Source organism: Calonectris borealis, chromosome 1 (genome assembly GCF_964195595.1).
Source record: "Calonectris borealis chromosome 1, bCalBor7.hap1.2, whole genome shotgun sequence".
NCBI lineage: Eukaryota > Metazoa > Chordata > Aves > Procellariiformes > Procellariidae > Calonectris > Calonectris borealis.
The window spans coordinates 186,102,247-186,117,084 of NC_134312.1; the positions used below are offsets into that span (position 1 = coordinate 186,102,247).

At 39.2% G+C, this 14,838-nt stretch overlaps 2 protein-coding genes across 8 annotated transcripts in view; one reads left to right on the forward strand and one right to left on the reverse strand.

The window, feature by feature from the left end:
* Positions 1–5,563, forward strand: part of WBP4 (WW domain binding protein 4) — a 25,071-nt gene extending 19,508 nt beyond the window's left edge. For both annotated transcript variants that reach the window (XR_012671533.1, XM_075139237.1), the window contains exon 10: positions 378–5,563. Coding sequence is in view for 1 of the 2 variants with exons in the window: in XM_075139237.1 (XP_074995338.1) it covers positions 378–585 (208 nt within the window). In the remaining variant the exon portion in view is untranslated. The remainder of the gene's footprint in view (positions 1–377) is intronic.
* The window catches only part of MTRF1 (mitochondrial translation release factor 1), a 24,908-nt gene continuing 14,488 nt past the window's right edge, over positions 4,419–14,838 (reverse strand). For all 6 annotated transcript variants that reach the window (XM_075139252.1, XM_075139262.1, XM_075139289.1 and 3 more), the window contains 4 exons: positions 13,854–13,971; positions 12,542–12,678; positions 10,831–10,929; positions 4,419–9,496 (listed from right to left, as the gene is read on the reverse strand). In XM_075139252.1, coding sequence (XP_074995353.1) covers positions 9,374–9,496; positions 10,831–10,929; positions 12,542–12,678; positions 13,854–13,971 — 477 coding nt within the window. In that variant the 3' untranslated portion in view covers positions 4,419–9,373. The remainder of the gene's footprint in view (positions 9,497–10,830; positions 10,930–12,541; positions 12,679–13,853; positions 13,972–14,838) is intronic.

The window sequence follows — 14,838 nt, forward strand, 5'->3', positions numbered from 1 at the left end:
GCAGAAAACTACTCAATAGCATTTTGGCAGTGAACCATTGCTAATTACTCACTGACTACTGCCTTTCAACATTCTTAGATTTACACACATGCAGCCCTGTTGTCTTTTACAGGACTATTTACATGATGAGTGCTTGGGCCATAGTATAAGCTCTGTAGAGAATGAAGTCTTAGTTTTTTACTTTTCATCCCAGCACACGGAAGAAACAAAGAACATGGTTTTTTTCTTGATCCCTGTCATGATGATGATCTTGGCTGGAAGACCGCATCTAGCTCAAAGCTGCTTTGACAATTAAATATGGATGTTACTGTCTGCAGTACACCATATTGTTTTCTCCATGTAGATTAATCCTTTTATGTTTTCCTCTCTTCTCCCAGTGAAAAAGTGGACCTGGAGCTTCCTACTACAGAGAGTGACAATCTACCACCTCCAGTGCTAGAGGTTCCAGAAGATGCGACAGTGATATTTAAAGAGAAGACAGTCACCTCCCTTGGAGACCTGACAGAAGGGGTGCCAACATTCAAAAAGAGGAAATTTGAAAATGGAAAATCTAGAAACTTAAGACAAAGACTAAGTGATCAGTAATACTTAACACATCATTTTAGATTCTGTTTAAGCTAGAGTGAATCAAAAGTTTAATATTTTAAACAGGCTTTTATAAAGAAAATGTTGGATAGAAATTAAGGATTTATAGGTATTAAAACATGTGAGTTGTAATATTTTTTTATTTTATTTTGATGTGATTGATTTTGGAATGGAGATTTGTGTTATATTACTTATGCAATATTGTAAATACATTTATTTTTTATTTTAACCATGCCATCTAAGTTCAATTTGCTCTACGTATGCTGTTTTAAATACATTGTGTAAGGTTTTTTACTCCTTTTCTAAGTATGGGAGAATGTAGTAATCCTTAATCTGGCAAAAATTATTTTTACAGAGGAACTGGATCAATGGCATGTACTAGAGAGTAAAATCATCCCCCAAGATTGTTTATGTGGAGTAGTTTCCCAGCTAATGAGTAAAAATATTGTGCTTACTAACCTTTGGCTAATCACTTGCAAAAGAGTAGGTGGTGAGAGTGCCAACATTTCAAATAGATCATTTGAAAGCTGTTTTTAGAGGAGTTAGTCACATCAGTGCCACTCATTTCAAATAATGTTCTGCAAGAAATTATTTGTGTACCTGCATGATAAATGTACTAAACCTCTGCAGAAGATTTAAACCTGTTGAATCTTAACTTTTAATAACAGCACCAGAGCCACCCCTGTTGGAGTAGATATTTCTGTGGTGTCTTCCTGTTGTGTTTTGCTTTATTATTGTCTCTACTTGAATTTTTCTTTCTTTTTACACATCAAGTTTTCTTTTTTTGGTCTTGTTTTCTTTTTGTTTCTTTCCCTGTAAAAAAACAATTGCCCGATATTTTAATGAAAAAAATACTCCGAAGACCTGGCCCTGCTACAGCATAGACCACCCTTTTTGAGGCTGATGGGTGTTGTCTGTTGATAAAAGGAGTGCGTTGAATAGTTGCAGTGTTCGCAAAACTAACAGAGGGGCTAAGTGTATGAAGCTTCATTGTTCTCGGTACCGTAGGAGAGGAAAACAAAAGACGGATAAGTAGAGCTGATGGCTGTACTGTCCAGGATGGACATTTTCTTAGGGATTGTAGATTTGATTTCTTCACTTGGTGGGATTGGTCTGCATTTAGCATCATAAGATTCACTGGCTGCGTAAGAATACAGCTACGCTTACTGCTTCTCTAGGTATCAAACAGTGGACCATAAGGGTTCAAATTGTGAATCCATTAAAAAATATGTCTCTGTTTCTAAAGCTCACAGTGTTTTGTTCAGGAGAGTCTCAGTCAAAAACAGAGGGTGCAGTTAAGACAGTTGTCAGAATCCAGCTACAGCAAAATAGAGTTGGTAACTGCTGAGCTTGAACTTCATTGAGAAAACGACTTAATTTGTCAGATCAGCCAAGAAAGGAGTACAAGACAGGAAATCTGGTTTATCTTGTATTACAAAGGAAGCTGAAGTCCTTTTTTCTATTCTGTGACATTTTCTCTGTTTAGAAGAGAATTAAGTATTGTATTTTATCCCATGTGTTTCTTTGACTTCATCAGGATTGTTGTATTTCTTCTGATGTTTGTTTTGAGAAATGTGAAAGTTTCCGGTAATATCTAGCCCTGGATTGTCATTTAGAGATGCAGGATGCGTGCTGGATGCTCTCACAGTCATAGATGCAGGAATGTACATCATGTGCTCTGCATGAAAGACCTCACATGCAAGGCTAGAACAGAAATGTCCTTTCTACCAAGGAGAGGTTGTCAGGTTTCTTAAAAAGCAGATTTTTCAGGGTTTGTTCTTACTCTTACTTGAACATTACTTCAGCAGCTAGGATGCTCTAACTTGAAGCCTCTGTGTGTTTGCGACCAGTTTACACTCATTTTCTCCCAACTGACACAAGTATTGCCCTTCAGCTAAGTAGCTTTTCTTCCTCTTGAATCCATCGCATCTTTTCTGAATCACATAAAGCGTCCTTGTGTGACGGGACCTTCAGTGCTCCAGCAGCACTTCTCTTCATCCATTCCAGTCTGAGTTTGCCTAGGCTCTATGTTCAGAGAAGATTCAGGCCACACGTGATGTCACTAACACTTTCTTAGCATATTGGAAATAACTTTGATACGTCCCTAAACCACATTTGCCTTTCACATGACTGCATCGTGCTGTCTGCCGTGGGTGCCCTGTGATTTACCAGTACAACTAGCTCTTCCTGCTCCTTTGCCATTGCCAACTGCGGAGTTAACAGCTGATCATGCTTTTCTTTCAAGCACAATTTTTTTTTCTTACAAATTTGTTTTGTACTGCTGTACTCATCCTGCTTCTGTTACTCCAAGCCTAAAGTATATTCATTTTTTTATGATCTCTGTAAAATTATTTTATTGTTTATTAGTACAGTTTTATACAGTAGTATAGTTTTTCTTGTAGGTCCACTTTTAATATCCTCTGAGGAGGATATCTTTCCTCTTTTAGTGAGCTCGTCTTTCCTTAAAAATGTTCTGTCACATTGAAGTGGTCGTAGGCAGTGATTTAAGATACCTGTAACTAAATTGCTTGAGCAGATGTTTAAAAACATCTGAAAATAAGTGTTCAAAACTTGTTTCCTTGAGGAGCTGCTGTTAGTTGCAACATGAACCAAAGATCTGTGTCAAGTACTGTGTTTAACAGACAAACCAAAACAAGTATTTACTTATGAAAAAAGATTAAATGTTTTCTTTGGTCTCTGCTAGTAAAGTTGCTTTAAATACCACACGCTTGCTTTTGCTGATGCGACTTCTAAAGCCTGCATTTCACAAGGAAATGCAGCACTTCACTCCCCACTACCTCTGAAAGTCCATTTGAGGAGAGACCAGTTTATTCTTTGTCCTTAAGTGTAAAAAAGGGCCAGTTGAATCAAATTTGATATATCCAAAGCCACTGTTTAATTTTGCACTATGCTGTCATTCAATTTCCTTATTGTGTATCTAAACCAAATATTTTCTGTTCTGTACAAAAATACTGTCTTGTGTGAGATTTAAGGCAGACACTGCTTTTCCAGTACATCTGTTCTGCACAGATCTCTCTCCCTTCTGTGCTATCTCCCTGCAAAATCTTCTGCTTTTGGAATTTGCCGTAGGAGTCCTTTAGGTATTACCACAGTTACGCTCCTCATCTGCTAATCCTTCCTTGGGCTGCACTGGCTTTTGACAAAGGAATGTTCCTTTTACTGTTTCAGAAGAAGAGTGTTTTCAGAAGAGGAGTGTTTTGTTTTCTGACTAATCCACGTTCTATCATGCAGCATGTTCTTATCTCCTTGCCTGCTTTATTGGAACCTCCTTGAGTGAGGACTATGTCCTTGGCTCTGTAGGCTGTCATGGACATTATTAGCAATATGAGAAGGAGAGTTGGAGAGAAAGGGGGAGTCATTGCCATTTCTGATGATTTCTTCTGGGTGATTTTGAGCAAGTCAATTCACTGCTCTGTATTTTTGTTTCCTTGCCTCATCTTTCACCTGTCTCGTCTGTTTAGAAAGAGCTTCACAGTACAAGTCGCTATCTTTGGTGTGTGTGTTTTTACAGTAGGGCCTGCCTGAAGTTGGTGATGCTTTTAGAAGCAAACACATTGCATATACTAAGAAAGAAAGTGATTTTGTTGGGCATTTGTTATGCCAGGAGCTGTGCAGAGACCTGCTGAATTTAACCCAGGTTATAGAATAATCCTTGTTCCTATTTAGGCTAAGCCAAATTTTAACCCTTCACCTGGGAATTTGTAGATTGAAATCCAGACTTTCCCAATAGGGTAAAGTTTGTTTTTTGTTTGACCCTCGTAGACAAAATCTGTGCTGCAGCATCATCCAATCCCAATATGCAGATTTAGAAGGTGGGAGGGTTGGTCATGGCACGGATCCGAGTTAAATTCACTAACCTGTGCATGTATAAAAACATTACTGCTCCCCCCCACAAAAAAAGGATGTTATTTCAGTGCATATTTTGGCATTTCAGAAAGGGAGTAAAAAACTATTTCATGCTGCTTGGTTTCCTTGATTTGTTTTTTGAGTTATGCCTCCCCTTTTTAGTACTTTCCTTACTATTGGTGTCTTCCTCAAACTGTCTTCCTCCAGCATTCCTATATATGCAAACCTACATATCACCGCTGTGCCGCGTTTCTAGCGTCCACCTTCACCTTATCCCCTGCTCTACCGAGATCTTCGGAAAGCTTCACGTTGTCTTATGTAGGCCACCCTGTCTCCAGATCCCAGCTTATGCCGAGCACTTCTGCTGCCTGTTTGTGTCACGCCCTGAAGAAGTAAAACCTTACCTATTTTCAAACACCACGCAAGCTATTTCAAGACCGACTACATGTGCTCTTTTTGATTTTCTTGATAATTCGTTTTCATTCCATTCCTCCTATGGGGTTTGCAGCCCTTAAATCCTTTGCTTGTTGGTACAAAAGCTGTCTGTATGCCTTCTGCTATCTGCTGCGGCAACCCTTTGGTTCCGTTTTGTCAGCCGTATCTCTTCAGTCTCTCTTGTATCTACCTCTTAAGTCCTCTTACCTTCTACCTGCTAAATAATTTAACTTAGAGATCATGTTAACTGTTTGTGTGATTAACAAATCTAGCTTTGTGAAATGTTTCGGGATATAGCTTGAATAAAAGTTTCTGTACAAAGCAAAAAGTGTCGCAAATAATAATCTGAAAAAGGCTAAATTTGCCCAAGAGGATTCCCAAAGAATGTCAGCAAACGCAGATTTGATTTTACTTGTAAAAGCAGAAATAGCATATGTTAAAAACCAGCTGACCACGGGCTGAAGATGGTGGATTTTAATGGCTTGCTCAACTGCAGATATAGTGAAGAACAGTGGGGTGATTGAAAAGTGTGTGTTTTAGTCCGTAAGCATTGTCTACGAACTTCAACAGCTGGTTTCTCTTTAACAGCTTCTCAGTTGCAATTACAAAATACCACAAGCTCTTGAAGTGGAGTTTATATGAAAATACCAAATAAAGCTTCCATTTGAACAATCTATATATTACCGTTATTCCATCTATTCAAGGGTTTTAGGATTTAGGGGTACATGTTTTGTTAAAAATGGGGCCCAGGGTAAATATAAACCAAAATAGATATGTAAATGTGGAAATGCCTTTTAAAAGAAACACTTCTATTTTGTGGTCACACCAGCGTAGCGTCTGGGTGCCTTCCAGTAGCACATTAAGCAGTTGCTGGAAATCGTTTTATTCTGTGCATCAGTTATGAGTAACAAATGACCCAGGTTAAAATTGTTAATTTTAAAATTCTTAACAGAGTTCAGGTAAGGTTTGTTGTAGTTACTATCTAGTAACATTCAGAACATAGCTGAATATATAAACTTTCTGATGGTAACAGATTGTGATTCAGTAGTCTTCGTATTTGCTGATCTCAAGAATGATGAGCAATGCCCTGAGAGTTAAAGATACACACTTTTAAAAGGTGGGGAATCCATGTAAATTATTTCGTAACATTACTTTTACTGAAAAAAATCTTTTTGTCAGTGTGATCTTTTGACAACTTTTTTTACACAAAGTGAAAAAACTATTCAGCTCTACAAAGCAGCTAGAAAAAATAAGGTATGATCTGGGCAAACAGTTCTGCCAGACTAGGAAACACATTTCCTTCCTGACAGCGTTTGGTTATTTCTTTTAGCTAAATGAGAACAAGCAGCTTGCTACTTCAAGTGAATAAATTCATTTGCAGTTTCACGATTTCCGAGACATTCCCTTGTGCATTCTGTTGATGATCAAATGAAAGTAATCAAGGTCAGGTGCCAGGGCTGTTCTTCTTACGCAAGCATCCATCTTTCCACTGTCATAAAAAGGGCTACTTCCAGGCTCAGTCTGGCTTCCTTCTTTGCTGGGTGAGGCACTGCCGCTCGAGACCTCAGCAGGGAAATGAAAGACATCCGGGAACTACGCCTTGTGTCAATCACCAGGAGCTGACGAGAGATGAAGTTGGTGCCTTGCACCAGCTGCAGTTTCACATCCCTGCGTAAGGCCTCAGCTAGGCACACTGACGATCACGAGGGGAAGTGGGCAGGCGGTATTTTGTTCCGTTTGTTGTAACGCTGACAATGACATACGAAGCTGCAGGAGAAGGCTGTTCCTGCCAGGTGAGCCTGCTCCTGCTCTGCTCTGCTCTCCCACGACCGCTTGTGCTGTCCCCAGCGGCTGTTCGCTGCCTTCCAAGGAGCCACTTTCCTTTTCCTTTTCTTTTCCTCCCTGTGCTTTGTTACAGTTATTTTTCTTGCTAGTGGTTTCACTCCTGAAAACCAGGGTTGCTTGAGGGAACTGAAAAGCCCAAGTTCAGAGTATTTCATCCTGAAAACGCCTCAGAGATGGCATCGTTATATCCCGCATCCCTCCCATGAGGACAAGTGCCAGCACACAGCCAAACCCCATCACAATCTCTCAGCTCTTACATCCCACAGCAAGGCTGGGGTGGAAGAACTTAGAATGAAATACGGCTTCAAACAATATTTTGTAAGTTAGGAGAAAACAGCTTTAAGTAATGTTTTGTCAATGAGGAGAAGCAAATATATCTGGTTTTAGTAAAAAAGCGCTGCAGGCAAAGACCTCCAGTAGAAGGGGGTCTGCTCTGCATCCAATTCTCTATCATAACTGAGCACAGCCCTATCCTGCTTTCGTATACTGGTATAGGCAGTTGCAGGATAAGATTAATAAAACAAAGATCCTTCAAAATGCCCTGGAACAGGCTGGGAGAAGGGATTTAGCTGCTAAATTTCAATGCCTGCATTGGGGACATCTAAAATCAAGGTGAGCTGCCTTCTGCTTTCCCCTTTCTCATCACTCTGCACAAAACCATCAACAACAAAGAAGGGCTACAGAAAATTAACTTCATTGCAAATATGCCTAAGGTCCTGCAGTCAAAACATGACCATCTTTCTTCCAGTAACGTAAGTGAGGCTCATTTTTTAAAAGTGTTTCAATAGTTTTCCATAGGAAAGAACTTCATAGGCATTAACTAAGCCTAGAAGTACAGGCTGGTCATTTAAAAGGCGTACTTGGTAAGAAGTTTCTAAGATTGTTCAAGATACAGCATTAATAAAATAAATTGGTTTGCATCACGAAAGTGAGCACGGTAATTAGATAAGCACGTTAACTGGATATTCCCTATTACAGCTGGTCACGTTAGTTATTGCCAGACTGTCAGCACTGCACAAGTAGAAGCTGAGCTGCATATCTTCTGGAGGTCTTTTTTTTCTGAAGTGCTTACTGCAAGTAGTCCAAGTGGGCAAATAACTCTAAGTCACACGGTAATATGTTTCCTGATTGACTTACAGAGCTATAAATTAAAAAAAAAAAAACACAAAAAAACCCGAAAAAAAAACCCCAAACCCAAAAGCTTTTGTAATTGAAGTGTTGGAAGCAAGTCAAAAATTGTCAGGCAAAGCTTGCTGATAAGAATGTGGAAACACACAAAAGAACCGAAAAATAATTCCAGAACTGAGAAACTGAGTATAGTTTTCCTGCTTTCTTCCTGGTACAAATTCTGTCTTTCTTAATATAGCTGACTAAAGTTAAAACTGTTGTTTGTTATATATACAGTAGTAAAAACTACACCGTTTAGAAGAACTCGGTATTGAAATAATTCTTTTTCTTAAAATAACCGACATTTTCTCAGTCCTGTATCATTCATGATTACAAAATATATGTGCAAATATAAATCAACCACAAGGCGTAATTTAAATCGTAACAATGCATTGATTCTTCACATGCAAAAGATTGTGCAGAGCAGCTTTATAGCATAACCCGGGAAGAGCAGGACAGGAGAACACCCTGATCTAGCAAGTCAACCCAGTTCAGCAGAGCACTTGCATATTTTTGTGTAATGTTGAACATGTGAATATTCCTGAATCGCTGCGCATGACTACTGACTGCCTACGCATGTGTGCCTGGCAGCATCCTGCACAACGTGCGCTTAGGTGAAAACATGAACGCAAGTCCTGTCAAAGCTGAGCGTGCTCTATAGATATCTGGATTGCCCTCAGAGACAGGCACATATTCCCAAAGGCATCAAGGCAGAAACTGAATTCCAGAGCTATCTGATTCGCTAAAATGCATCTACACTATGAACTCATTTTCTCTGCCAAGAAGCAGGGAGCTGCCTGTTATCACTTCCAGAATCTCATCAACTTAATTTGAAACTAGAACACGTACTTTCACACTCCACCACAGCACATGGTCCAGACCCACCCTAAGCTGACCCACGAACGGCTGGAAGAAAGCTGACAGGCTTTTCTCTTACGATTCTGGCCCCTTGCCCAAGATCGCTCCCTTTGCTTTTGTATATTCACTCAGAAGAAATAAAGCATCATAATACACAGTTATTTTTAAGGGACTACATTTAGGAAGCTCACCCAATCAATGGATAAAAATAAGTAGTATTCATGAGGCCAGATTCTAGACTATGTTTGGGGAGCTTAGGTTCTTTCACCTGGAGAGGGACATCACCCACCCCCAAAACAAAACTTGCACTATGTGGTATTTCTTCTGCTCCATCACCACGATTCTGTATCTTTCCAGCCACAATATGGTCAAGAGAAGGACTGGCTTAACAAAGCCATGCTGCCAAGACAGAAGGTATGTGCACGCAGTACTCCAAGCTTGTTCTTTTCTGCTAGGGCTGCTAAACTCAACCCATTTGCCCCAAAACATAAAAAAGAGTACTATCACACACTGAAGAACAGAGGCATAGATTTTAATCCATCTATCATCTAACAAATGCATCCACTTTATTTTGCTACTGAACACAACATTTCTGCTTTAACCCTACACAAGGTCTTCAGCAGCCTCCTCCTTCTAAAGCCTGCAAATTTTCTAGATACTCGGTGACAGCCTCTATCTCTGCAAACTCCAGTAGTCTGTTGATTAACTTATCCAGTGCTTCTTTCCCACTTAGAATTTCCTACGAAAAAAATAACAACAGACAAAAGCATTACTGACTGTACATCAGTATCATTCTGAAACGCTGACTGCTCAGACGAGGAGCTCCTGGAATGCACTTTGCCTGAAGTCTTATCCTAGTGCATCCACTCGCTCGTCCTCGCGGCTCCCCCGTGAAAGCAACATGGCGCAGTGCACGGCGGCGGGACTTCTGCCGGCTGCCTGTGAAAAGCACACTGATTCTGGCAGCAACAAAAGGCGCTACTGGTGCCTTCCTGCCATGCTTCCACGTAACCCGTGCGTTTACATGAAAACCCCCTAGCAAGAACAATCAAGGATTGAAGGATCTAATTCAAAGACTGTTGCTCATGCCAAGAACTAGTTTGTTTTGCAAGCAAAGCTCAAGTAGCTTTTGTTAGGTAGTTACGGTTTCAGTTTCACTCAAGAAAAGTAACAAGCTCCCAACACTAAGTAAATGAAAAGCTTGACTAACAAAAGCCATTTATATACAGTCATGGAACTTCTTCCCATTCTCCTCCACCATGGTATTTGTGTAGCTATTCCCCACTCCATTAAATATGAACCATTCCATATTCAGCATGTCCTGTGTTCTCTGAAGTTACCCAGGACGTCTGTGGGTACAGTTCGAAAAGTGTTGCTTCTTATGCAACACCACTTACAGTAAACTGGATACCTGAGCGAAAATAGTGAAGGGTTACCCTAAATTTTGTCCTAAAATTCAAAACATTTTCCATAAATTTAATACACAGAAATCCATTTCCCTGTAAAAAAACAGTAAATAAATAAGATTCAAGCCATATGTAGAGATTCACTCAGAAATAAAATATCAGGTAATCTTAAAATGAAAACATTCAGATTCAGTTTCTTTTAACTGTGGCTTGTGAGGCAAACATAAAGAAAAGTTTTTCTCTTTCTTCAGCATTAAAGAGAGAAGGAAAGACTTGGCTTAACTAAAAAAAAGTCCTTCTTGTCAGTTTTTTCTTTTGGCTGTACTAAGCTTTGAGAATCTCAAATTTCACTTGTCCAGTTTGGCCAAGGGACTCACGGACTTCACAAATGAGGACTACACTCTTGATCATTTTTCACTCGTATAGTAGGAGAAAAATACACAGAGAAGCAGGCCAGTGAGTTATATCCTGTGCCAGTCATCGTAACGCTACCCTACAATACAGCAGAAAAGAAATTTTAAGCTTTCTAAATCTACGATGTTCTGTCAGAGCAGAACTGGCTGGCTGATTTCCTCATATATATTAAATCGTTTTCACTAAGTTAATTTTTTCTTCTTATGGTACACCTAAGTATCTAACTTTAAAAACTCTCACAAGCAACCATTACCTTGATATTGCGTGCATCATACGAGATCCTGTGGTCAGTGACTCTGTCCTGGGTGAAGTTATAAGTACGAATTCTCTCTGACTGGGCTCTTGTTCCCAACTGTAGTGAAGCAGCAAAAAACAAATTCTACTATATTATGTTTTCTAAAAAAAAAAAAAATACTACTCTAAAACAGAATAAACTTTAATGGACCAGCCTGTTACACCTACAAACCTAGCAGTCACTGGCTTAGCATATGCGGTTTTTTAAATATTGTGGCATTACTAAACTGTATTATTTGTGATTCTGTATCACAGACCAAGTTTTAACATCCTCCAGTACACTTCTGTTCCAGCTCTGTGGCTGGAAGAATTACGTAACTCTTTAAAGTCACGTAAGGCAAGAGATACGTCTATACGTGTCCTTGGTTCAAAAATGTAAGTGTGTTTTTCTTTTTTGGGGATTGTAGCTCCCACAAAAAATAATGAGAGTGGGCACCATTAATAACAGAAGCAGCACAGTCAACGTGTGGCAAAGCAGTTCTGCTAATGTTTGGCTGTCAGAAATTAGCACTTGAAGAGGAGTAAATTGAGAACATGAAGAGTACTCCTCTAGTGGTAAAGCCCAAGAGTGCAAGCAACGCTAAGTTTTAAAACAGAACTCCAAATGTAGCACTGTTGTATGGTTAAACTCTTCATTAAAATGGAGAATTAAATGCTAAAAACTGCTTGGAGAAACGGGCGTCTGCTTCCATGGGCTTTTTTGAAAATTTCATCTGCACCCACATGTATATTTCAAAACAAGGAATTTATTGAATATATTCTGAAACATTAGGAAAGGTAATTTACTTTTGCCTGGTTTTCTGAGTATTCATATAAATGTACATCTAAGTTCCTTATGCAGCTTTGAAGGCTCTCAAGCTAAAATTAGTAACAAAAGATAAATGGCTTGCTGCTTACAATGACTGGGTTAATGATCTGCAGGAACAGTACACTTAAATGCAACCTGAAATTAGTGATTAAATAGCTAAGCTGGAAACTTTGGAGTAGTGAATAATTCTGTAATTCTGAAGTATTTGTATTCCTGTTGATCACTGTTGAAGTTTGCACCACAAATGCGAAAATACTCAAAGAATGGGAAAAGAATGATCGCACATTTCAAGAGAAAAACACACTTTGCAGCATAACTTGAGGTAACTCTTTTATGGAAGGTGTTTCTTCCTTAAAAGGTTACCTAAATCGTATCGGATAAACTGCTACCTAACTGCGAAGTGGCAGCACTGTTTATATACTTGTTTCTTTCAAAAGCTCTGTATGATCTTACAAATACTCTAGTTTAGAAACAGGTTAATACAACTTTGAGAACTTCTGATCCTAGTTTTCACGGAAAATAACTTTTTACTGATGCTCTATTTGTGTAACTCTGGCCCTAACGGGGGGGGATTCAATACATGATGTTGAGTGCTGCCTTTTGGATAATTCCAGCTAGTCTTTTGACCCTCTTCTTTCAGCTACAGTTGCTGTCTCTTTTTCATTGCCTGAGAGGTCTACACTAGCATTGAACTGGGATAAGTAAAAAACAGACTTACCATTTCAAAATACAAGATTCTCCTTTGTAAGCACACTGGGTTAGACACACATGCTCACTTGCTCTGTGACTGTCACTCAAAAAGATCAGAAACAAATCTACAACATAGCACCCTCTCCAAATTTCAGCAACCACATGTTCTCACCTGCAGTTTTCTGGCACTCTGCTCTTGACTTAGTTGTTTTTCAATGATCTGCTGGTACAGCTTAGCTCTCAGCGTCCGCAGAGCTATTTCCTTGTTCGTCTGCTGTGATCGCTCCTGCTGGCACTCAACTGCTAGTCCTTCACAGAGGGATTCAAGAGAGCTCAGATCAAAAGCCCATTATAACAAAGAACAAACAGGCTAAATTAATTCTAACACGAGGCAAATGAAACCTTCTAGAGTGCTGGCTCGTAGGGTCATTTTAACACACTGGCCAAAACCGTTAGTATGTTTTTAAACTCTTCACAGCTGCACCAGGGGCTTTGTTCAGTGCTACAGAAAAGTTGGGGATATTTTAGAATTTCCTGAAGCAAACGAGTTCCTGACATCGCCAGAAAACGGGTTCACTCCAATTAGCTATCACATGTTAAAAATGTAATTTGCACAGTCTACAGAAGCATGTTTAAAACAGTGTAACACAAGTTTTTTAAGTCTTAGTCTAGATAAGCTCTTGGAGACTGGCGAATTCATTATTCTAGCAGAGAAGGGTGTCTAAACAATACTGGGGAGTCTTGAACTTAATTATGAATAATGAAATAAAGTAAAATAAAGGTCTTTAAAAGAAATTTAGTATTTATTTTTACTTCTCATTTGATTTCTGAAATAAAAAGGCATATAGGAAACAGCTGTTTTCAGGTCACTGCTGGAATTTCCTGTGCCTAAAGAGATTCTGCATCTGGACAGATAGAAGCCTACTGAATTTCAATAAAAACAAATCCTGAGAAAGACAGAGTGGTCCAGTATATACACTACCTTCCCATCAATATACATTTTCCTTCCTATTCAACATATGATAGCATTATCTAGTACTGAATGAAAATCTTCAAGTCTCCTTTTTTCTCAGTCTTGTAACTACACAGGTTCCAGCTAGGCAAAGCGCACCCTCGGTTGCCAATGGCCATTATTCCCGAAGGTACAGAGCACACAGCATGAATTATTTACATCTTCCATCCCATCCCTGTCACGCTCCATTTGTTCTTTCATCCTTCAAAGGCAGGGTATTCATTAAACGCTCCCTCTGAAGACAAAACTGGCATAATAGCAACATGCTGACCATTGTGCCACTGGTACATACCCCTTTTCTCACACGCTGCCTTGCTAGAAGAGGGGCAGAACAAGAAGGGGCTACCTCCTTTTTTTGGTGTAAGGCCCAACCCTGCAAACTCACTCTAAGAGACAATTTGCAGGATCACAAGCTTTCTCTTCAGGGTACAGATTTAAGGTGATTAGAAGTACGAAATACAGCCAGACTTACCTGTGGGAAGGTGTACAATTCTCACAGCGCTATCAGTTTTGTTAACATGTTGCCCTCCTGCTCCTTTGGCCCTGAATGTATCTATACGCAAATCTTTGGGATCCACTTTAACATCAACCTAGAATCAAAGAAAATTACTACTTTCTAATTTACTACTTTCATTCTAAAAATATTTTGAATGTCAATGATAATCGGTGTAAAAAAAATCACCTCTCAAAAAATTGCTCTTTTACAACTGTTCCTGAGTAACAGCTATAAGTATGATACTTCAAAAAAATGCAATGTCAACTATCTCTGCAAAGCAAGTGTTGCTTTAAATATTTCACTTATTTTTTCAAACTCTCACTCCAGGTCCTTCACAAAACAAGGTATGTGTGTGTGTGAAACAAAAGAAAATCAAAAACTTTTTGTATAACCACTAGCTTTGGCAGGGAGACTAAGAAATAAGCAAATAATCAAAAACTACTACTAAAGAGCAGTGCAAGGATCTTGTTCATGAGTCAAACCTGAATGATCCTTGCAACAGTGCTTAAAAACATCTAACTGAGTAAAAACTGGGTTCATCCAGATCCAAGTAAGGATTGCAGCGTTGGAAATATGAGTCCGTGATGACCTGGACCATAGTTTGAGCTCAGTGGATGGTAAAGGAACATTCAGATCCGATCAATGTTGCAAGGAAAGCATTACAATCAAGAAGGAGAACTTGCAGGGAAAGCCTACACGAGCTGTTTTTGTTTATTTTGTGTGTAAATTGCTGGTTTAAGTGAGAACTGTCGGTATCAGTGAGATCTCAGAAAGACTAGCCAACACACTCACTCATTCAAATTCAAAGCAGACTGTCCTTGATTTAACAGAGAAGGACACCCATAATTTAAATGAAACAAAAAAAATCAAAAGGACCTGGATAATCACATTACTATGCAACACTGAATATTTTCTTGGATATATTCCCACGTCTTAATACATGACGTAATTTAAAATTGTC